We start from the raw sequence: 25,067 nt of genomic DNA on the forward strand, positions 1-25,067 counted from the left end.
TTTACTTACTATACTGTCACGAAACAGTTGATATATATCTGTAAATCCTTAAAATATCTGCATCTTCCACAACCTTTTCAATAACAGACAAAAGTGGGGGTAGAGAGGCTACTGATAAAAACAAAACCCTGAGGTAAATTCCTCATTGTATACTTGCAAAGGCCACTCTTCTTCAGCTGTGTATGTGTACCTCTGCATGCTCTGCATTGCTTTTTAAATACACAATTCTTGCTTTGAAATGTGAAAACAGAATGTAGCCTGTTACAAAGTATTTAAAGAACAGGAATAAAAACTACTGCAATATTTACTGTGGACTATCTCAAAAGCATGGCTGATATCACTTTCCCGAAAGCTTTTTATTAGCATTGCTTTAAATACAGACAGAACTAAAAACAAGTAAAGCATATTTTTGAACAACTTTTCTCAACAGAAAAAGGTGGTTTTTTCTAATTATAAGGTGTGTAGTGAAAATACCAACAAAGAACAATCATAGCCCTGTCTGCCTAAGTCTGCGTAAAGCCTGAAGTACAATTCAAAGGTATGTATTTCCTGTTGAATCTGTCATAAAAAAAGATGCAAAGTAGATGACACCAGCAATAGAAGGTTAATGACGTCAGATTCCTCCTTCCTTACTATTTAGAATTTAAATCTAAAATCATGACCTGTGTTCCTTGGCCAGACAATTCCATATTTTTCCAAGATGTCACAGCATTTCACATTATTACAAGAGCTTCTGCTACAAACAGGTAACCCAGTATTTTGGTTTCTGTCTGCCTCCCCGAGCAGAACTTGCCTACCATTGCTGCCACCTCCTCAGTTCCTGTACAAAGGAGTCCATGAATGAACTCCACTAGCGCACACGTATAATGGGAAAGCACAATTTCCCATACAAGAAATTAAAGGCTTGTCACAGAAATAAAATAGTCTCGTCATGGAATTTAGAGGTTCCTCCCACATAAGTTAGAAAACGTTCCTGTTGAAAGCAGAGGTTATTTTCCACAGAACATGGTCATACTCTGTCACAGAGTACCTGGGGCTTCAGGCAACAGAGGATACACAGCTGTATATGCAGGCAAATCCAAGACAAACTACATTCCAGTATTACGAATCTTTCCCAAGATACAAAAGACAAAATAATTTTTAAATTAAGGCTGAAATTCTTTTCCTACTGAAGTATTCTGAATTGTTTTAAATGTTTTCAAATCATACAAGAACATAACTGGTGAGATAAACAGAATGCAGTCACATTGTCCCAATTCCCCATCTCCCTTGTTTGAGGACATTGAAAATTGTATTTGAGATTTGTGTTGAAATCCAAGTTAAGTTATAAGTAATGGGAGAAAAAAAAGGATCCGAAGTTTAAATCTCCTTCAAGTGCTGTTACTAAGGTATGTTGTTTCTTTTTTTAATCAAGTTCAAGTCAAGTATTGTACCCATCTACAGATCACTGCACCAAGTGGCTTCCTTAAGCACACACAGAACTTTAAACTGAACACAGTTTTTTTCCCATTAACTCTGAATACTGCAACTTTATAATTACTTTGTGTTTGTCCCAATAGTCTCCGCAAAAACAAAAATTTGATTACTTTTTTTTTTTTTTCTCCTTTTACCTTGAGATCACGGTACACAATCTTCCCAGAATGCAGATAGTCCAGGGCAGAGACAATTTCTGCACCATAGAAGCGTGTGCGGTCCTCTGAGAACACCCGCTCTCTCGACAAATGGAAAAACAGCTGCAGGGTAAACAGCAGGGACAGGATTGTAATAATTACTGATTTAGTGGGGGAAATTAACACAAACATAAAACACCTCTCATCACCATATTGTGATGATAGATAGTGTACTCTCAGTGGACACTCAGCACTCTTAGACAGCAGCTGGCTTATCTTTTGCAGGTTTCCAAAGGGAGAAAGCGAGCTGTTAAATCAGCGTTTTAATCAATATACCAATCTTGTTTAAGGCATTCTGCTTGCTACTCATTTAACCTTCAGTTACCAAAGGGGGGGTAAAAAAAAGTATGCAGCAGCATCATTCTGTACTTCTTCTTCCACCACTTCCTTGGATTTTTATTTTAAGCCACTGAGAAATATCTCTAAAATTCCTAGATTCTGGTTCCGCCTTAAGTTTTTCAGTAATTCAGTAACTTTCCTTTGAACTGATAAAAGTCTAGTTCTTCAGTATACTTAAGTGAACAGGTGAATGGCATATTACAAAAACAGCACATTCATACTGCTAGAAATATCAGTCACCAGAAAAAGCAAACCAACAACTGCTTAGAGCTTATAAAAACAAATCTATGCATTTAGTGTATTTCTTTGCGACAGTGTAAACATTTCTTTGGGGATTCTGCCTCTTCTTTAATACTTTATAAGTAACAGCACTTTGCAGACACTTTTTCAACTCTAGTCTTTCAGTGAAAAATATTAGCCATTACGTATTGCCAGTAACTTCCGCTGCAATGAAAAAGCGTAAGATGAAGTTCTGTAAGGTTGTCAGCATCTTACTGGATAAAACGTCACCCTCGGAACCTGAACAACACCTAAAAAAGCAGACTTCAGCCATTTAATTCTCTCTGAAATAGCTAGTTTTATTTACTGTGTTAAAAAAGCTGGGGAAAGTCCTCAAGCAAAGATTAGTGAGTATGTTTCCGTATTCTGCTTAAGACCAAACGGGCCGCCTGCCTTACTCCTTCAAGTTACGATGCTTTTGGTTTCACCACAAGAGCTAACAACCAACAAAACAGAAATACAGAAAATGTGATCGTTTATAAATTAAATATAGACAAGGAAATACATAACAACAATGTGGTTTTTTTTATTTTCACTGCTAAACATACCACGTAGATGAGATTTCTGAAATGGCAGGGTAGGTACAAAAAAAACCTCCAAAACCAACCAACCAAAAAACCAGTAACATGCTTAATCTCTCACTACCACATCCTACTTTACACCTGTAGGAAACCTACACTGCTCACACAGCACAGTTACTGCAGCTATTTTCACTGTGTGGACTTTTCAAACCGTAATTAAAAAGTCAATCCTATAAACAGCTAGAAATCAACTTCTTTCCTGACAGCTGTCTTTCAAAAAATGTTTATTACTTTCTTTTGAACGTAAACAAACTTCCCATTAAACTGAGCCTTTTGGCAGCATATATTTGTATAAGCAGAGACTTCACAGAAAACAGAAACTGCAGTATGATTTAAAGAGAACATTTCATTTTGTTCATTGTAACTGCATTCCCCTTTCAATTTCTTTTTGAATTCTCAAGACACCCTGTATAAAAATGGAATACCTGCATGACAAGGAGGATCATTATTTTGTAGGTATTTCAATTGCTCCTGCTGCTCGTTTCCCTGTTTAAGCACCAGTCCCTGGTGGTGACATCAGCCCCCCCGTAGTAACCTGCTTTCTGTACTGACAACTGCTTAATTGCCAACGCAAGCACAAGACCCATACAAGACTAAGCAACTAAGTCTGCCTCCGCGAAGTGCCTCACATGTTACAAAATGGGGAAAAGAATAAATTCATTTCACAATTTGTGGGGTCTTCTTCCACATTTTTGCAAGATTTAAATAGGAAACAAACACTGCTAAGTAGATCTTCATCCAAATAAAGCAAAATACAAAATTTATGTGATTTATGCAGTTATGTCTGTTTTGTGGCCTCTTTCATAAATAATGAGCTAATGTCACTCATTTTTAAGAGTTTTATTTGTTTCGACGGACTCAAAGTAATTCAAAATAAAGGCCAGCTTTCAGATCACGTTTTAATGTTTACAAATAGCAAACACATTCCAAAAATTTATAATAGAACCTTCAGTTAGCCCTACATTCATATCTATGCAAAAGGACTACTGCAATTTTCTGTATGAGAGACTAATCCAGTAGCTGAACAGCGAAGTCTCAGAAAATTCTAAAACCTCAGGATACTTGTCAGCAACAGATGTATTAGTTTCTGTAAAAAAAGTGTCCCAATTTGAATCTGAGAGTTGATAACCTGACAGGTAACAAAAATTTATTTTCTTTAGTGTTTATTTCGAACAGAATATTCTTGATACTAATTCAAAATACTGATTTCAAAGTAAAATGACCAGCTAGAAACAACTAGCAACAGCTCTGTTTACCAGAGACAAGTTCACAAGTCAGTTTAACATTATATATGACACTACAGTCACCCTTCATAAGCATTCTTTGTATTATTATAGCACTTAACAGAGTTGTCATCAAACCATACATGCTAGTTTTGAATGAATGTACATTTAGATATAAAAATGTATGTTAAAAGTGAATTCATACACTCAGATATATGCTAAAGATACTAAAGCAAATTTTAAAATTATAATAGAAAAATCTAATTCAGTGAGATTACAGCAGTATTTTCAGCTAATTATTTAGTTGGTTCACTATTTTGGAATAATTATGCCACCAGGGTCTATTTACAATTGTCAGAACATGAAGATTACATTTATTAAGTCAGAGAAGGAAAAGAAGAAATCTGATGGAAGGCTATGAAAAAGCTTCCACCATTTGTACTATTTATTGATTTACAGTTATTAAATATGTGCTATAAAGTCATTGGAATTGCAATAGAAATAGCTTTGGCACAAAGAAAGCCATTTTGCACATAGCATTTCTGATGGCATAGATGAGGGTGCTATAGTTACAGTGAGGACTGGAGCTATAAATTTCCTGGTATGTCTTTATTTAAAAACAACAAAGTTGCCATGCCATAAAAAATTTTAATGGAAAAAATTTAACAAATAAAAACAAAGATCAAACATAAAAGTATATGCAGTTGACTGCAGATCCAAGCATGCCAAATATATAAAAGACACAACCTTATATCAATCAATATGTTAAGCTTCTACAAATGCTAGTGACCTATTTAGCATGTTGAAAGTCGTATGCCTGGCTCTTGCTGTTGTATATTGGGTTTGCTCAGCTCTGCAGGTAAACACATTTTATGTTTGACTGTTGATTTGACTCTTTTGCAAAGCATTCGCAGTAGCAGCCTTGAGATTTTGAATTATTTGTTTATTGTTTCAGACTTTATGCTGCTTCTAGGCACATTCTATACCCAAAGAAATATAGCACCCTTATCTTGGACTACGATAATTTTAGGCTAAGGAGCATTCTCTCATTTACTTAGAGTTTAGGAAAACAAAACAGGACACAACCAAGATAAAACCAACAAAGCTTACAACAACATTCAGTTATTCTTCATTAGGTAGGTTGTAAATCCTCTGTCTTTTTTCTAGACAGTAATAGCACTTGTTCATAGAATCATAGAATCATTTAGCAATTACAACAAACTATTTAGTTCTCTCTCGCCTAATGAATTGAAGTAAGAGCTGTGGAAAAAAAAAAATGCCAGGTGGAACAGAGGTTCAGAATTCTGGTGTGGAGAAACCATCTGAATAAATTTTAGAGTCTAATTTTATTATACAGATAACTACCAATTACGTTTGTTACAAAGTATGGAATTTAGAATTATCCTGAAAATGCAAAGCAAGGAAGTTAATCAACTTATTAGTCAGCTGAATCAGTGTACTCTGCAGAGTAACATATGTAATAGATTTCATTCCTAAAGCTTTTCAACCTTTAAAGGAAAATACTGGAAATAAAAAATGGGAAACATACAGTCCAAAAGTATTCCCCAACAATAAAGAGACATTCTTAGAATACCATTTTTTATACCACAGTTTAAACCATTCCATGTGGCCTGGAAGTTGAGGGAACACAGTAATGTACTACTAATGTACTGCAATCACATAGTACTCAAAATTGTATGTGTTACAAAAGGAAAAGTAGGCAAATGAGTATCAGCAGGAAAACCACCAATACAGCCTTACACATTTTTTTCAAAATGTTGATAGGACAATGACAACAAAAAATGTACAAAAAGGAAGGGGTTTTCTTTTCTTTAAAGTAGGCCTGTGTTCATCTGTAAGTACTGATAGTTTTACTTAAAAATATTTACATGAATATTCTGTATTTTGAACCGACGTAAACAACACAGTTTATCATGCAACACTGCACGTACCTTTTTTACCACACACTCATACAATATGCCATTTCAAAGTCTCAATAATGGAATTTGGTCATCTCAACTAAGCCAGATGAGCATTTTTTTCTAAAATCAAATTTCAATGTCTTAATGCTGCTTTAATGTAATTCCATCAATATAACAAAGGTATTGAGAAGCAATCACATTGTTAGAAGTATCCTTCTAGCTCTGTACTGCAACAGTTTATGATCAATAGACATTGCTAAACATTTCACCCACAGAGTCCAACAGCAACACTAAAAAAACCAAAAAGTTAACATTTCAGCCCACAACAAAGATTTCAAGATTGGGCCCGTAAGCAGCAGAAAATTAATGGTAAAAGTTGTCAGTATAAAGACAACAATATTCAATATTTCCATCTGAATAATTTGCTTGAAAAAATCCTCTAATGTTTTGCTTTAATATATTTAGCTACAGAATATGCTTTTTCTTTTTTAAGGGAAGTCAAAAGAGAGTTTGATATGGTAATAGTTTGTACATTGTAAGAAAGCACACACAAAAACCAGTAAAACTGATGCAGTTACATTTTCATTATAACGTGTTCCCTTATTAACTGAGCCTAACTAATCTGAAGTTTCATAGGCAAGGTAAGGCAAAGATAAATTGCTACTATTCTGGCAGGATCTTAAATTAAACATGGATCTAGATTTTTAACAGGTATAGAAGATTCATGTTTAGAATCATTTTAACACAATTTCTTCTCCTCTAGAATGAAATTCAGTGACCCCTTCCTTGACTGTTTTCCTTCCTAACCACAGGAAGAGGAACTGATGACTCCTAGTACTGACTACACTTTTTATTACTGTAGTAATGCAGAAGCCTAAATTGTGGCATTTTCTTGCTTTCACCTGGGTGAGAGTCAAGAATACAGATACAAATTTCAAAACTCCTTCATTCGGAGGACTGTTTGGATAATGTGCTCCTGAAAGACATCATCCACAAAAATTCCCAAGTAATTGACTCAAGCACAACTGTTTAACTAAAAAGAAATCTTTAGAGGAATTTTCAACATAAACACACTGAAGGTAGTACAGCTCTGGAGACAATCAAAAGCAACATGGTACTGCTACAGTCAATTTCCCACTGGAAGGATATAATTAAAAGATGAGTTTTCAACACCTTCAACAGTGAGATACCATTGTAAGGAAATCAAACTTCCTTGGAACACAGAGAGAACAGTAGAGGGAAGCAGCAAAGGACAAAAGTCTGTGTACCATATAGGAGATATGCTTACAAATGGCTAAAATGCTGGCTAACCTTTGCACAACTTACTTTCAGTAGTTCTGAGTTAATAACAAGGCTATTTTTACAAATATGAAGTCCTTTGTATTTCTTAGCAGACAGTGACTAAGGCCTGAAATTCACAGGAAAATTTGGTAAAGATTAAAGATTTTCCAATTAAAAATGACAGTTTGTCCAACTTACTATTCCAGATCTCTAGTCAAAGAGAAGCACATAAGCAAATCAAGAGAGCGTCTTCAAAGAAAACTGCCTGCTCTGAAAAGCCATTATTTCCCACTGTGACAAAAATTTATAGTTAGCTTCACTGAATTAGGGAACCATCAGCAAAGAACATGAGCAGCACTGACAAACAAGAGCATCACACCTGGAAAAAAAGCAACCCACTCTTGGCAAAGTACATTGCAACCATTCAAATCCCAATAAGCAAAAGCAGGCTGCCACCAAGAAACCCATGACATGAGATGTTTGCACCACCCAACGCAGAGGGATGCAAGATACAAGCCTGACCGAAAAAACAGTGTCAGAGTATTCTCAGTCATACGGAAGGAGCCGAAAACATTCTCTGTGGGCTCTGCTCTGCATTCAAATAGGACAGAAAGGTATCTTTCAAAAAGATGAGTATCTAAATGATAGGCTGATGTTAAAACCGTACTTTCAAAGTGCAATAAGATCTTACACAGAGAAAACTAAGAATTAGCTAGTTTATAAGGCATCACTTTTAAAACTCATTGTAGACAGCACTGACTTAATACTGGTGACATAAGTTCAACATCAAATAAGCCAGCTGAGCATCCAAGAGAATGCTGTTATCCCATTACTGCTGAGGGAGATTTTTGTGCCTAGTTCAACTAGCCAAAATGGTCCAACACCTGTGATGTCCAGAACCGGGTTTATCTGTATGGAGTTAAACAAGGCATCCTCCCACATGAGAATGCTACAGCACCATCTTTAGCCGTGGCTGGTGGAGCACAGCCATGGACAAGGGAGGATGTAAATGGGCCTCAGACTGGGCCCAGAAATCACCAGAGCAATGAATGCAAGACAGGTGCTCTGGGGGTGCTTAGGCATTAGGATTAAGGTTGAAGACAGTTTTATTGTAGGAGAACACAGCAAAAGGGTAATCCAAAACATGGTATCATGCTGCAGCAATACCTGAATGAAGAAACAGTTTTCTCATTAAAAAAGCTAGTGGAAACACTTAGTCTTTTAAGGTTATTATGCAGCATATAGTACACAAAATAAAGAAAACCCCCTAGTTCATGTTGTAACAAGATACAGTCTGGATAGCAAACAGCACCTGAAAGGTAGATAAAGGCCCTCTTCTTAGATTGCAATTCCTTTTAATTCCATTTTACAGGTATAGTTTTTGATATTCTATTCCTCAGTAAAGAGCTGGAGGACAGCAACAGCTTAAAGGCTAACAGCACTGTAAGAAGTTTAGCACTTAAGTTGAAATTTCAAGAGTACAGAGAAAGTGAAGGGAACAGAGGTAAGGAAAAATATGAACACTCCACTTTTCTCATAGGTATTTGCAATGATTATAGCAAAGAAGACAGTCCATATTTCACATTAGGACAAAAGCAAGACTAGTCAACATTATTTTTGCATGTTTGCACTAGATTATGACCGTTTCATGCCAGAACATGCTATAATATGCTTGAGGAAAAAACAATAAGCAAGCTATTTGTAATTATTTCTCTACCATGAAACTACCCTTCAAGATACAACAGTCTAATTTTTAAGAATAGGAACTACTTTTGACAGCATAGTTATACAGCAAGTCTACATTTTTTTTAAATAAAACTACTTTAAAAATAATTAAAAGAAACCCTTCAAAGATATTAGAAAGCAAAAAAAAAAAAAAAGCAAGAAAAATTATGTACTTTGAAGTGTAACCCAGTGACAGCATTACCATCACAAGCGCAGAACATCTTTTTTAAACTTACCTCTCCTCCGTTAACATACTCCATCACAAAACACAAACGATCCTTTGTCTGGAAGGAATATTTCAAGGACTTGCAAAGAAAACAGCAAAAACAAACCAATTATCATCTTGTATTAACCCAATTTCTTGCACTTAAACTGTAAAAAAATTTAATTTAATCCTCTTAAGCAGACAATTCTGACTTGGTGAGAACTTTCAGAGTAATTAAAAGTGTAACTTCCTATCTGGAGCTTGAGATGAATTAACACAAAAACTGTCATGTCTTCCCTCATCCCTGCCACATGGCCATTGATATGAAAACACCATGCTTCTTAGAACAAAATACTACATAGTCACTAAAATACATAATTTTCTACTGCATTTCTTATTGCCATACATGGTACCAGCTATTCTCACTCATCATATTTTATGATGTCCGCTTCTACAATGCCCATGAAGACAGAGATTACCATATTCTTTTTAATTTCTCCCAAATAAAATTTTAAGTCATCTTAACCTCCAGCCTGCTTTCATTTCCAAAGCAAGGACTCTCTAGTTTCACATACTATGCAATGTTAAAAACACTGAGTGCCAAATGAATATGTTTATTTACGTATCATTTTAAAATTGTAACAACATTATTATCTTCATTAAAATTTTTGACTTATCAATGTTGATTTGATTTTGCTTGGAAAAATAATACCAAAGAAAATCTACAGATGCAGGCTTGGCCTAAAAGAAATGAAATGCAGCAGAACTACACACAAAGTGATAAGGAGACTCATGTGACTTAAATACTGCATGTCTCCTTAAAATATTTGTTTAATAATATCAGAAAGATATAAATATACAACTGCAGTGACACTGTTGCATGATTTGAATGGAATTACGCCCACTGCTGCTTACCTTTACACTCTAATTTAAGAAACTTCAGGGGACCTCATTTCTCCCAACTGAATTTCCAAGAATATTTTGGCCAAGCAATGTAAACACAATCCTCTGCTTTCTAAAGGGTTTGGTTATGATTTTCTAAATAGGAAAGCTTCTATGTCATACTCTGATATTATAATACAAAAAAGAAAATAATTTTTCCCTATCTTAAAATACAACATGTTAATTATGTTTTGAAATCAGTGAAAAAATTTTCCAATATATTCTCAAATGAGAGGAATGAGAATTACTCCTACAGAACAAAGTCAATTGTAAAATTACAACTATTAATCATAATTTGTCATGAATCTCAAAATTTTCATCCTCTTTTCAGTATTTTCCTTCTACTAAATATTAACCATATGAAGACAAAGACATTGAAGTAGTGGGGTTTGAGTTTTGGTGCTCGATGGGCTACTTATGTTAAACAAATCATTATTTTTATCATTTTATTGAATTCTTAGTTAAGTTTTCTTGGTAAAAATTACTTACTTGACACTGTGAAATCAATAACTTTTATTAAAAATGTGTTCATATACAAAAATCACAAAAATTGCACAACAGTTACATTCTACTATTAAATTTGTCTTCAGTGCAGTTAAGCTTTACAAAATTATTAGAAAGTTTATTTATGAACTCTTAAATACATATTCCGATAAAGGATATCATAAGCACCAGATAGCTACTGCTTGTTTACAGATCATCATGAGAAAGACTTCGAAATTTGTTTGTAAATTATGTTCATAACGGAATACCCATCATGTTGAAAATTACCTGCTAATGTACTTAAAACTAATTCCTAATACTTACTGTTAAAAAAGGGTGTCTGGTGTTTTTCAATACTCTGCTTTCTGTAAGCGTATGAGCCACTTCATCCTGAGAAATAAAGAGTAGAAGTAGGTCTGAATTAAGATATAAAATTGTTATCTAATCAATTAATGAGGAAAAGATCAACACTTCTGAAAAGAGAAAGCTACAGTACAGTTTGGGAAAACAAATGAACCTGAAGAAAACATGAAAAATAATTCACATTTTTCAAGAAAAGATTTTAGAGTAAATTTAAGTATGGCAAAATACAATTTAACATATTTTATTTTATTTTTCTTATTTTCTTGCTTTAAAATGACATCTTTAACTTTGTATCCGCAGGGAAGGAAGAAATTATAATATTGGATTTGATAGTTTAAAAATGTAGCCATCGCAACTTCGCAGTTCTGGTATGAATTATCTGAACAACGTATCTACAGAGAGATTGAATCAATTTGCAAGAAACGTACACAGGTAGTAACTGACAGGCAACTATAAAACCTAGTCTAACCTAGCTTTAATGTTAAGTAAAGACAGTTTTTTGGTTTTTTAAACATTCGCTTAGTTTGGTGTTTGGTTTGTTTAAGACAATGTAGCCATACAAAACCTCGTCCTCATCCCCCTGGGCTGTCCCAACCCGCCAGGCGAGCCGTGGTCCTCGGACTGAGGACGCCACGGGAGGCGGGAGATGCGAGACGTCCACACAACCCCCATCTCCAACCGGATTTTGAGAAAGGGGCAATTCGGAGAGAGACGGCGACGCTCTCCTGTCCGTGAGCCTGAACGGGGAGGATTAAGACGAGCCCTGTGCCGAAGGGAGAAGCCGGCCCCCGCAGGTGTTTGTGCCCCGGGAAGCTCACCCGTGTTCGTCCCTCTGGGCGGCTGCGGGCAGGGGGCACACCGGGGGCCAGGAGGGGCCTGGGGGGTGACAGCCAGGCCCCAAGGGCAGGGGCACGGCCCCTCATGCCACCAGGTCTGCAGAGAGCAGGGGCCAGGCAGGGACGAGGGGAGAGGACGGCGGGAAGAGGGCTCACCCTGCGCTGCAATGGAGAGCAGCTCCTAAGGGCTGGGGAGAAAAGCAGGGGATTCAGGAGGTTCATATTATGTGTACACGGCCATTTTATGCAATCCTACCACTAGCACATGCCGGGAATCCCCCCTCCCCGCCTCCTCAGGCTGCCAGGGCTGGATCTAAAAAGCGGGAGAGCCCACTGGGCTGGTTTAGCCATTTTCTGTAGCGCTAAGCTGCCCCTGAGTGTTATACAGAATGGAAGACTTAGTGCAACTCGAACTTCAACCATAATCTTACAGAAGTAAATGTATTTAGTCAGAGTATACTTTATTATTGCTACAAATAATACCAATATAACATTACTGTACTGCACATGCTTATCAGACTATGCTCTGAAGATAAGGTATTATTAAACTAGAAAGTAAACACAGATGTCAAGAGTTTTAAATTAGACTTTAAAATTGTCAAAATAGGAAGTTAAATAACAACAACAGAGTTAGTGGTAATCAATTATGATGCCACTTGGCTGAATAGCAGTGCAATGCTGAGTGTATAAACTACAACCACATACTGGAGGAAAAAACAAAAAACACTTCAAGGAGAAAAGCAAACCTAAAGTTTTATCTCTTTATTTATTTATAAACCTCAGTGTCTCACTACATATGGGGCATAAAAAGCTGGCAATGGCCAGTTTTTCTGGCATTGCCTCAGAAGTTTGTAATACTGGTAGCAATTCCCTGGTAAGTATAATATTAATCTGTCATGAAAATTTAGGATCAACAGATTTAGTCTGAACTGGGCAGATGCTATACAGCCTTCCAGATACAGCTGTCAATGCAGCACTTTTGGGCTTCATATTATGCTGTAACAGGTATGACCTTCTATAGTGTGTATTATATCACATTACAGGCTGAGTTGAGACTGCAGATCTATTCTACCTAGTGACCGTATCCCCAGCACTGATCTTCAGAGTTAAATGTTAATTGATAAATCCCCATGGCATACTTACACTGACTGGACTAGACAGCTACATTCAGACTCAAGTCTGCTTTTGTTTTTAGTTTGGGATAGAGTGGAAAAACTGGTATTTGGTGACTACAAGGAAAAAATTATCACTTCAGTTGTGAAGATCTAAGCATAGTCTATTTTTTATTCTTTCATCAGTTTCTTATCAATATACAACGATACTATAGAAAACTTAGGAGGACTCTCTTCAAAACAAAATTCCAGTTCTGAGGAAGTCAAATTTAAAAGACTGAGGTGCTCTCATTTTCATCACAGAATGAAAGACATGTTTCCTCACACACAGATTAACTCTTCTTGTTAGCCTACAAATAGGCAGAAAAACAGACCGTGGTCTGCTTCAGGGAGTGGCAGGGTCTGCCCAGTCTATCACTGACCTAGCTTTCTGTTTTCAGGTGAACAGATCAATAAACAGTTACATCCCTGATCTCTTCAAAATTTCTCTGGCTTTACACATACTTCTGTGAACAAGAACTTTTGCTCAACAGAGAGAAACAAAGTTATCCAAGAATCAGTTTTAACCCTCCTAAAAATCAGTGATATTTTAGCAGCCAGCAAAGTAAAAGGAAAAACCCTAAAATTCAGAAATGTGGCTTTTATTTTATTGATACAAAGGTACAAGCTGAAATGCTCTGAAGGCTAGAAGAGTATAACTGAGCAGCAGCAGAACAGGAGCTCATAGCAGTCGGACGTAAGACTCCTCTGAGGAGCCCCTGGGTGCCACGGGCGAGCAGAGCACTGGGGAAGGATGTCAGGCTGGAGCCTGGGGACAGCATGCAGCAAACAGATAGACTCTGAGACCCACAGGGCAACCCACATAGATTGCTGCCATCTATAAAGTCTTACAAGGAGGGCCACTGAGATGCTCCTTCCCATGCAGAATCAGGAGAACGCAGCAGCAATACCCTCTTTTCTTTCCGTATCTCCTGATTATGAAGAAGAAAAGGGCACTCTGTTGCTGTTAGTCCACATCGTATACATGCTGACCAGCCTGCCACTGCACACGAGACAGCTGCTAAGAGCACGTAGAACTCACAGGTCAGTCTATTCTCTGCTGAAGACACAAATTTAAGTCTCTCCCCCTGCACCAGGGCTGGTTTTAATGAAATTCAAGGAAATATAATTGGTTTTGAGGTTTCTACTCCTCTATCAAATTAAGTGAAACTGAGCAACACATTCAAAAGTTATTAGAAAGTGAGTGACAGACAGACAAATGCACATAGAGTTACATTGCAAAACTCTGTAAGCCCTGCTTTTATAGGCCAATAGGAAAATTACAAAAATCTGAAGGATATCTTAAAATAAAATATATGTAAACCACAGTAGTTCCCATCCACATTCAGTTTTTACAAATACTGGTATTGTTAGCCTCAAGCATTCAAAATTCTCAGTCAAATCTACATCCCTCAAAAACCTCTTTACTTAATAATTAGGACTATTTTTAATTGTGTCTCATGATAAAAGCATGTAGGTTTCTTGCTCTCAACTTGTTCTGTGGAAGTGGGATTCAAAACTTCAGAATTGCTAGAAACGAAGCTCAGAGTAGATGATCTTCAAGTTTAAACTTAGTATGACCAAGCACAAGAGCTAGTAACACTAACTAATCAAGCTTAACTGTCTGGACAATGCCAGTTGAAACCACCTCTTCAGACATCAGCTTCAGACTTTTCTTATTCCTCAAAAACTGAAAAAATGAAATTGCTAGTCCCATGCACAGCCATCTTATCTAACAGCAGACACAGAGCACAGGCCCATTAAATTAACTGCATTTATCTGAATAAACCTGCAGTTGACTTAGAACAGTTTTTGAAGTACGTGATATACCCTACAATGCACTTTTTCTTCTTTTAAACTTGGATTGCACTATCTTCCTGCCCAGTGAACTCTCTCAATGCTTTAGCACGCTCTAGATTATAAGACACTGGAAAAAGGCATGCAAAATGGGTACACATACTTCTTTATATTCTTGTTTTCTGAAGAGACACATGTATTTCTATCAAACTCAGTTACTGTCAAAAATCAAATACACCTTATGTATTAGATATTGATTATTCCATACAAAAAAAACCCGACCCAATATTAAAATTACCTTTGCAATAATGACTTCTTTTTTCAAAATCTTCATAGCATAGTATTTCCCACTAGCCTTCTCTCGGACCAGGATAACTTTGCCAAACGTGCCTTTGCCCAGTAGTTTTAAATAGTCAAAATCATTCATTGTCTGTAAGGAGCAAAGAACAAGGATTAGCAAGACTTATGCTATCCAGTTCCAATATGTACACAAGTTTGTCCACATATAAGCAAATGCTGTTACCAATGTAATAAGAGTTTACAAAGATAGGTACACTTCTACAGTTAAGTTCATAATAGTTAACAGTATCCTTAAAACACTAGGATATATTGTTCGATACTATTATTATAGTTCTCTAAAGTCAAGTACTGCACAGTATACTACATACACGCACTTATTTTTACAAAGCATACACAGAACAAAATCTTAGCCTATACCAGCATTTCATGAATGCTCCACATCTAAAAAAGGCTCATCAACTTGTGTATTACCAGGGACACAAGAACGTGGCATATCAGTTAAGTTCTGAGTAACACCAAGCACTGCACTGATGGCTTTTTTGAAATGTACATGATCCTCACTGCAATATTATACCAGTAAGGCTCTACAAGAGTCTTTGCATTAGAGGTGGACTTTTAAAAAATTGAATACAGATTACAATTACATGATTTTTACATTAATCAATCTGGCTCTGAAAAGGAAGAGGCAGCAAGTTTTCCTCCTTCATGTGACTCCATTATAGTGACCGTTCAACCACCTAGCATCACCCTCTTTTTGCAGGTTAAACATAGTACATCCGAGAGCTGATTCCACCAACAGACAATTTGAGTCCAGTAGGTTTATCAACTCAACTGGAGTGTCACACACCACAAGAATATGACCAGACAATCTCAAATCCCAAAGCAGTTTAGCCACTTTCATGAGCACAAAGCCTGAGTCAATAATCTTAGTTCTGCAAGTTCATTTCACAGTCAGTTCAGAAGCATCAACGCTACTGTCTATGCATTAGATGCAAAGACGAGGATGTAGAAAAAAGAGCACAATACTGAGAATGCAGCGACTGCACAGGGTCACCTTGGATTGACAGCATAGAATCATAGAATCATAGAATCATTTAGGTTGGAAAAGACCTTTAAGATCATCCAGTCCAACCATTAACCTAACATTACCAAGTCCACACTAAAACAATCAAGGCTAGACTAGACTAAACCATGTCCCAAAGTGCCATGTCTACACGTTTTTTGAACACTTCCAGGGATGGTGACTCCACCACCTCTCTGGGCAGCCTGTTCCAATGCCTGACTACCCTCTCCGTGAATAAATTTCTCCTAATATCCAATCTAAACCTCCCCTGGCGCAGCTTGAGCCCATTTCCTCTTGTCCTATCACTAACTACTTAGGAGAAGAGACCAACACCCACCTCATTACAACCTCCTTTCAGGTAGTTGTAGAGAGCGATAAGGTCTCCCCTCAGCCTCCTCTTCTCCAGAGTAAACAACCCCAGTTCCCTCAGCCGCTCCTCATAAGGCCTGTGCTCCAGACCCTTCACCAGCTTCGTTGCCCTTCTCTGAACACGTTCCAGCACCTCAGTGTCTTTCTTGTATTGAGGGGCCCAAAACTGGACACAGTATTCCATGTGCGGCCTTACCAGTGCCCAGTACAGGGAGACAATCACTTCCTTGCTCCTGCTGGCCACACTATTCCTGATACAGGCCAGGATGCTGTTGGCCTTCTTGGCCACCTGGGCACACTGCTGGCTCATGTTCAGCCAGCTGTCGACCAACACCCCCAGGTCCTTTTCGGCCAGGCAGCTTTCCAGCCACTCTTGCCCAAGCCTGTAGCGTTGCATGGGGTTGTTGTGACCAAAGTGCAGGACCCGGCACTTGGCCTTGTTGAACCTCATACAATTGGCCTCAGCCCATTGATCCAGTCTGTCCAGCTCCCTCTGCAGGGCCATCCTACCCTCCAGCAGATCGACACTCCCACCCAACTTGGTGTCATCTGCTAACTTACTGAGGGTGCACTCAATCCCCTCATCCAGATTGTTGATAAAGATATTAAATAAGGCTGGCCTCAAAACGGAGCCGTGGGGAACACCACTTGCAACCAGCCGCCAACTGGATTTAACTCCATTCACCACTACTCTCTGGGCTCGGCCAGCCAACCAGTTTTTTACCCAGCGAAGAGTACGCCCATCCAAACCATGAGCTGCCAGCTTCCCAAGGCGAATGCTATGGGAGACTGTGTCAAAGGCTTTGCTGAAGTCCAGGTAAATGACGTCCACAGCCTTTCCTTTATCCACCAGGCGGGTCACCAGGTCATAGAAGGAGATCAGGTTAGTCAAGCAGGACCTGCCTTTCATGAACCCATGCTGGCTGGGCCTGATCCCCAGCAGGGTTTCTTTGGCCAACTCAGGGCCAATAATTGGCTTCCACTGCGTGTTTCCACAGCACATCTTTCAGCGCACTGTGTTACTGACTTGGTTGCAGCACCACATAACAACACACAGACTGTTAAGGCACCCAGGAGCCTTGAGGAAGCCAGTTAAAAGCTCTGAAAAACAACACACTCACCTATTCTTGTTATACTACTGTCCTGCAGTATCAACAACCTTCCTTCCTTTATGAATAATACACCTCAAAACTTATAAAGAGTAATTATACTCTGAGTCTCAGTTTTTCTAAGTTAAATATATTCAATCCTGTTATGGGTGAGGAAAAGAAAATATCATGATTTATCTTCCATCTTCCTAGTGTCTCTTTCTATTACTAGTTGCAGCCTCAGGCAGTTTTCTTGAATACTGGTGTTCCAGATAAACTTCTACTTGTGTCTTCCACAATGGAATTAGTACTTTCCTTATCCCTACCAGAAACACCTCTAACAGTGCCTACATATCTCACACACATTCCAAGCGCAGAGCTCTTGGGCATATCCCCCATGTGCAATCACAAATAGTGGCAGCAAAATATATTCTCTCTTGTGAGAAAGAATAAAGGGCAAAATTTCCTTCTGGAATTATTTATTCCTTTAAGCTCAAGTGCATGATACTATTACTGTGGATCTGAAGTTGCTGTCGACAGACTGAAAATAATTTATGCAACTGCTCACTCAGAGTCAGTCTGAAATCTGCTCACATAAGGGGTAGAACTGAAGTTCCATCAACCACTTTAATGCTGTAATTCCTTAGCTTTCAAGTGTTCAACCTGCAACTTAAGAGCTGTAAAACGTCTTACTTAGACTACTTAAGGTAACACCTGGATAGCTGGATAGGATATTTCAAATCTTTATTAAAGAGAAGATGCTTTTCACATATCAATTTTCTAGCTGTATTAGCAGGAATAAAATCTTTTTCCTGTGTAATGGTTGATTGGCAGCTTCTAAGCAAACTAACCTTGGTGAATTTGCACTGTCAGATCTTGTTTTGCTGCCAAAGCCACCTCACATCAGGAAGAACAAAACTGCATTTATCCCAGTAAGAAATATGAGTAAGAGAGATTTCAGAGGCTCAGTATACTTTTTACCTAAAGCAAATCCACACAAGTTGAGTGTAAAGTTTATGACCACAGACAAATCCTTAAATGGTCAACTTTCCCAAAAACTAGTATAGTGTGTTATAACTAGTAATGAATGATGTAGTACGTAAAGTTGTGATCCAAACTCTATGTGGCTACTACTACTTAATCAACTAAAGGTAAGACTTCTCAAATACCACAGTCAGTACTTTGGAAAGTCAAGTTATCTACTTCGATAGTTCTATGGAGCGGGTCCGGAGGAGGGCCACAAAAATGATCTGAGGGCTGGAGCACCTCTCCTATGAGGCCACGCTGAGAGAGTTGGGGTTGTTCAGCCTGGAGAAGAGAAGGCTGCGAGGAGACCTTATTGCAGCCTTTCAGTGCTTAAAGGAGGCCTACAGGAAGGATGGGGGCAATCTTTTTAGCAAGGCCTGTTGTGACAGAACAAGGAGTAATGGTTTTAAACTAAAGGAGGGTAGACTTAGACTGGCTATAAGGAAGAAATTTTTTACAATGAGGGTGGTCAGGCACTGGCACAGGTTGCCCAGAGAGGTACTGGAGGCCCCATCCCTGGAAACGTTCAAGGTCAGACTGGATGGGGCTCTGAGCAACCTGATCTAGTTAAAGCTGCCCCTGCTCACTGCAGGGGGGTTGGGCTAGATGACCCAAAAGCATTCTGCTTGACCCTCCAACCCAAAGCAGTCTATGATTCTGTGATAACCATCAGGCGAAACCAACTGCCTTTGTGCTAAAGCAGTGAAAATTGACAAAAACACATGAAAAATCCAAAATGCATTTAAAAAACAATTCAGGCAGAAGATAAGTAGTTCAGGACGGAATCCTCTGCATCTTTAACCATAAGCTATCGCATTCTCTGACAAAGAATGGCCAACAGCTTATTGATAAAGAACACTGAATTAGTGACCATAACAGCTTATCACTTCTAACAGTCAAAAATTTATGGGATCACAAGCAGCCTCAAAGGGGTAACTGTTTCCCATACTTCTGATCTTCTCTGACAGGCTGGACTTAGAGAGGGACCATGAAGAGTCTGAATAAAACCAGCTCAGAAAAGCAGCCCTTTGCCCACACACAGAAAGAGGATCTTGGCTCAACTGATCACAGGGTTTGATGCTAAGGGCAGCAAGCCAGTCAAATCGAAAGACTCATTCCCCCAAAATTTGCTTACATAATGTTCATCAAGCAGTCATGAATCTAGCTGCAAGCTCAGCGAAAACAAGTTAAAAAATATATGTATATTTATAAGAGGAAGGTAATAGGTTTGCAAGATTTTGAGCCATGGCTTAACAGCAGGTTATGGTGGTAGTGCTAGTTCTAAGAATAAAGTCTCCTGATGCTCTCATTCTTTAGAAGCTCAGCAGAAGGCTTAGAGATGATGCGCAGTGCAGGGTAACTCAAAAAGTCTGCCAAAGAACACAAGACCTTGGGAGATAAAAACACAGATGCCATAGCTAAGGGTGTACTGAAAACTGGTGGAAAAATGGAAATACTTCCTAAACCCGAGGGATGTTGGTAAGCAAGTCTGGAGGTTCCCATACGATTGGATGCTTTCTCCTTGATGATTTTCCCACCTTTTTCATTCCTACCAAACTCTGAAGATTTAATCTTTTTCCTCATTACTTTTTGGTTTCCTCTGAAAAAATCTATTCTTTACTCATCCTGTGTCCTGCAAAACAAATTTGTAAACAAAGGAAAAGTAATGAAGCTACAGGAAACTGCACTAACTGAAGAACCGTATGATGTTCAGCCTTCTGTAAAGCCTATTTACTTCCCTATGGATGATCTGTTCAAAAGAATACACCCTACTACAGGTGCTGAAAATTTCTACCAAGGAACTAATTTTTTAAAATTCCCGATTTGCACAAAGATTATACCACTTGGAGTTTTCACCTGACTTCAGGAAGAAACTCTACTTACAAGGAATAGTACAGCAAAAAATAAAAGCAGTTTGCTAACAATTTCTAGTGCTCCGAATTTTAGTGATGCTATTACTGTAAAACTTAAGTGGCAGTGGCACACTGACACCATTAAAAAAATTTGGGGCGGGGGGGGGGAAGTGCTTTTGGTTCTTCCAGCTAATCTGTCCAGGGACGTTGCTGTCATGTCTATTCAAATCAAGTTCCGCATCCTAAAGACTGTTTTCTTCGTAAACCTTTTGCTACCTTTTTAGAGAAGAACAGGCCCACCCCTCTCTGTCTTGTTTCTTAATCTGATTATGCTCTTCTACTCATATGTATGCCATCTGGTGCATGCACAAGCAAAATTCACTGGGCTTAGATGTAAAATCAGGTGACAAAACAAGCTTGTAGGACACATTGTGCAAAAAATCTCTGAAAAGAAAAGAAATCCAAAAGCAATAAAAATACATTAAGTCATTATAACTGAAATGGTTCTGATTGTATTACCAACTACAAAAGCTTAAACAAAATCTTTTCAGAAACGTTTCTACAAACCAGAAACAGTTAAAAAAAAAAGTATTTTTTTCCTGATTTCAATTAACACAGAGGGAGTGACAACTCCCCGTCATTATGGTCACTTAATATTTTTTATTTGAAAAGCTTCTGAGAACCCTTCACTAAAGTCTTCCAACAGTCAGAAATCTGCAGCAGGATTCTGAGTTTTGGCAAAAAAAAAAAAAATCTTTGCAGCCATCAGTATGCTCTTCACTGGCTACAAACACTCCATTCTGCTCTATTATTAGGTGTTGAATATCACCATTTTTCATTTCACCTTTGTTTTGTAGAGTTTGCTTTTGGCTTGTTGCCAAAGCCATTAAATATTCTGCAGCACTGCCCATACACTGTCCCAGCATCTTATTTCAGCATCTTTTAAAGCATAAGCAGCAAGACAGAAACAAAACTGATCTTCCTCCTCCTCCTGTTCCCACAACCCCTTTTGTTGTATGGGAAAATGCACTGCACTGTGAACAAGAAAAGCATACATTCCAGATAAACTACTTATATTAGACAGCATTAATTTTGACACCTTGAAAATGCTTGTTGTTATGCAGTGGTTTTGTGCTCCACTAAGAGGACACACAGGCTTGGAACAGTGCTCAGATCTTTAATAGAGCAAACCCAAATCCCTTCCACATTATCGCACTGCCTCTCAGAGACTGACACATCTCGAATGCTGCCTCTGTCTTGCTGTCACTTATCATATTTTACCCTGGAGCACAATCATTAAACATCTATGCCGCAAGGCTAAAAGTTCAATGTCAACCTGACAATGTACGATGAGAGTATTGTTACAGCTGTATATAATGAGTTCTTACCTTTTTCTATAGGAGAAAAAGATTAGAAAATTGCATACAATGAAACAAAATGGAAGAACTATGTTTGTACTGCAAACTCAAGTTCTCAAAAGTTCGGACATGATAGAACTAAGATTTCCTACATCACCTTTGTTATATTCATAAGGGTATAGTTTTCAGCCACTGATTTTTCTATGATTCTTGCTTCATGTAGTGCAACGAACAAAACATGCTCTATGAGTAAAGGCACACGTTCACTATTTCTTTTCATTGTTCATCATTCAAAGGCATTCAGTTACATTAGCTGTAAGACTACTTTGCTCTGTCAGCAGACTTCCACTTAGTTTTCTACAGGTTTCGCTTCTGGCTAGAAAGAATGAAGCCAGTCCTATAGAAATAGGTTATTATTTCTCACGCAGTTTCAATGCATTTCTTGAGTCATGTCAATCCTGTACAGTAAATGAGACACAGCCATTTGAATGATCCATCCTTCAAGAGTAGTCCGTACTTACAGAAACATGGGATAAAACGGAAACGCAAAATAATAAGCAAATTTTTGTGTGGCAGTGAATCTTTAAAACATGCTCTTAGCTGTGTGTTTATCCTATTGACTCTGGAGATACAGCTACAAGTATGTTATAGCCAACAATGTACATACTCCTACTTACACCAAAAGCTGTGAAGGACTGCAAAAAAATAAAACATTGTTTTCTCTTACTTCATTGAAAACTTAAGCAGAGTTATTTTCCCAGATAGTAAAAAACAAGGTCATTAAAAGCCAAATCCTGCTAGCTTTTCTCATGCAAATTATCTAATTTGTACTGGGTATTATTTGCATGAGAAAGGGGGCAAATCTACTTGCCTAAAGAAAATATTTTACTGCCGTACCTCTAAAAGAGAAAACAAACAAGAAGGAAAAGACAAAAATAATACTCAAACAATATGCAGAATGTTAATGTGCCTGAACAGTTGAACTTTGTTTTTCAGAAGTGCTGTATCAGATAGCATAACAAATAAATAAAACTAGAGCAGTTCAGCTTTATTGAAATAAAAAAGTACTTTTATGCCTCTAATACACTGAAATTTATGTAGAAATAGTATTCCCTGTATATTGTTTTACCCAACTAGACCATTCCACCAAAGTTATTTATATATTAGTCTTGCCAGTTATTTTTTAATGTCGTTACCTTTCTTTTATGATGGGTTGTTGAAGCATCCATCTCTTCTTCTCCTATATTGTCTATCTGTGAAGTTGGACTACAGTTCATCCTCTCCTCTTCTTGCCTCTGAAGTCTGTCTGCTACAGCCTGGATTGCTTCTGTCCATTCTTCCCTATCATGAACAAGCCAACATCCCTATTAGAAACTCATAAAATACAGCCACATAAATGGTTTATAATGTTTTTCACATGCTACATTGCTTCAACGTTCAGTTCTCATGCCACACAGCAGAAGACTCATACAAATTAATCACTTCAATTTCCTTCCAAATTCTGCATTACGTTAAAGGTGGTGAAGTTGACCACCATCAAAAAGGATCACTGCAGCGTTAATTTCAAGAATTACCAGTGTCTGATTTTGTAAATATTTTAATAGCCAAAACTTGAAAACACTTGTCCCATGTATAGTACAGCTCAGAGCATAGAATGTCATCTCCTGTCCAATACTATGTGATAATAACTTGCTATTTTAAGAGACTTTTTGGTATTCCCCCTCCCTGTGAGACATTTTCATAGAAAATACAAGATTTATTAAACCACGCTATGTGTTCAGCTCTTTGTCTGTCTCCTCTTAAAACTCAACTTGTTGGCTAATTTCAAATTCCCCTGAGAAAGAGGCCCTCAAAGATAATTAAATTCCTACAAGCGTCATAAAAACCAGCAGCTGCACAGAGGGACAGGCCCAGATGAGGGTTTCCATGGAGGGACCAAGCAGGGGCAGCTGAGCCCGTGGCTGTTCTGCGTGCTGGCTAACCGGCACAGATACACCAGCCGGCCCATCAGCACGCCACAGGCTTGTGTGCACCAAGTGCAGTACCTGCTGCTTTTTGCTCAGCCAGCGAGGGAGGAGTTTGTTGGTACTGCTGAATGCAGCAGGAGGTACTATGCTACACACACAGAAGATAGGGCGGAGGAACAGTACCAAGGTAGAATAAAGAAATTCTAAGTGGATATACTAATGAAAGAGAAACAACAGAAAAAAAGCAAAGTCATTGGTTATTTATTGATACAAACAATACGAATAAAGCCAAATCACAGTATTGGTCTCAACAGGACAGATGCCCACAGCGGGAAGACTGAGCGCATCTAACCAGAGACACAGTATAGAACATTTTGGCAAGGTACACCATCCTATATCTCCTACATGCTTTTGGTGCATTAAAAAGTTATTTCTTAAGAGTTTGTGTATGTTTACTGAAACAAGAAAAACTAATAGGCAAACATAATATAAATTATAACAAACATACTGCTTTCTGTGCCAAAAAAAGGAGCATATTAGGAGGAGTAAAAGGAAAATTTAAGACAGAGAGGCTGGAAAATACTTCAATGCAAGCTTCTATTGTTCACAATTTAACACTTCAGAGACATATCATGACATAGTTTTGGCTTATTTGAACACACTCATCCCACCTACTCACAGGCAACTCTTACACTAGCTATGAGCTCAGATAACATTTTACAGAAGCTGACTTATAAATTCTTCAAATAACTGTTCAGATGTGCTCAGAATGTCACAGTTCCAAGTGCTGATCGCTGTGCAGTCCCAGCAGAGACTGTGCCGAGGTTTCTGCTCAAAGAACACGGAAAGCAAAACAAAAATAAAACCCTCACCGTTCCTCTGGAGTGTCTACGTGGAACGTCCTCTCTATGACAGTGGTCCACTGAAGGCATCTGATAATGAATGTGTTTGGCTTTGGTCGCTCTGTTTTCATTAGTTGACATTCTAGAGAAATACACGACATTGTCTCTTTTACACATTGCCAGTTAACAGGTGAAGAGCAAACAAAATTACTTAGATAAAATACATACGGCATATGTATACCTATCCAGCATTGTATCCAGCACATATAAGGAAATACAGAATGGCAATGTAACCATGGGCTTGAACAAAACATAGCAGGTAGTAATCATAAGGTGAAGAAAGCAGTCAGAGGAACTGATGGAACTTGTATTGTTGCCCATATAAAGGGTGCGATCTCCATTTG

The 25,067-nt window shown here is 38.1% G+C and overlaps 1 protein-coding gene across 1 annotated transcript in view; it reads right to left on the minus strand.

Annotated features, from left to right (window-relative positions):
• AKT3 (AKT serine/threonine kinase 3) overlaps positions 1-25,067 on the minus strand; it is a 73,141-nt gene that overhangs the window by 35,664 nt on the left and 12,410 nt on the right. The window contains exons 2-8 of the mRNA XM_009484831.2: positions 24,694-24,805; positions 23,051-23,195; positions 17,686-17,688; positions 15,096-15,227; positions 10,975-11,040; positions 9,257-9,325; positions 1,611-1,733 (exon numbers count right to left, since the gene is read on the minus strand). Coding sequence (XP_009483106.1) covers positions 1,611-1,733; positions 9,257-9,325; positions 10,975-11,040; positions 15,096-15,227; positions 17,686-17,688; positions 23,051-23,195; positions 24,694-24,794 — 639 coding nt within the window. The 5' untranslated portion in view covers positions 24,795-24,805. The remainder of the gene's footprint in view (positions 1-1,610; positions 1,734-9,256; positions 9,326-10,974; positions 11,041-15,095; positions 15,228-17,685; positions 17,689-23,050; positions 23,196-24,693; positions 24,806-25,067) is intronic.

Source organism: Pelecanus crispus, chromosome 3 (genome assembly GCF_030463565.1).
Source record: "Pelecanus crispus isolate bPelCri1 chromosome 3, bPelCri1.pri, whole genome shotgun sequence".
NCBI classification, from domain to species: domain Eukaryota; kingdom Metazoa; phylum Chordata; class Aves; order Pelecaniformes; family Pelecanidae; genus Pelecanus; species Pelecanus crispus.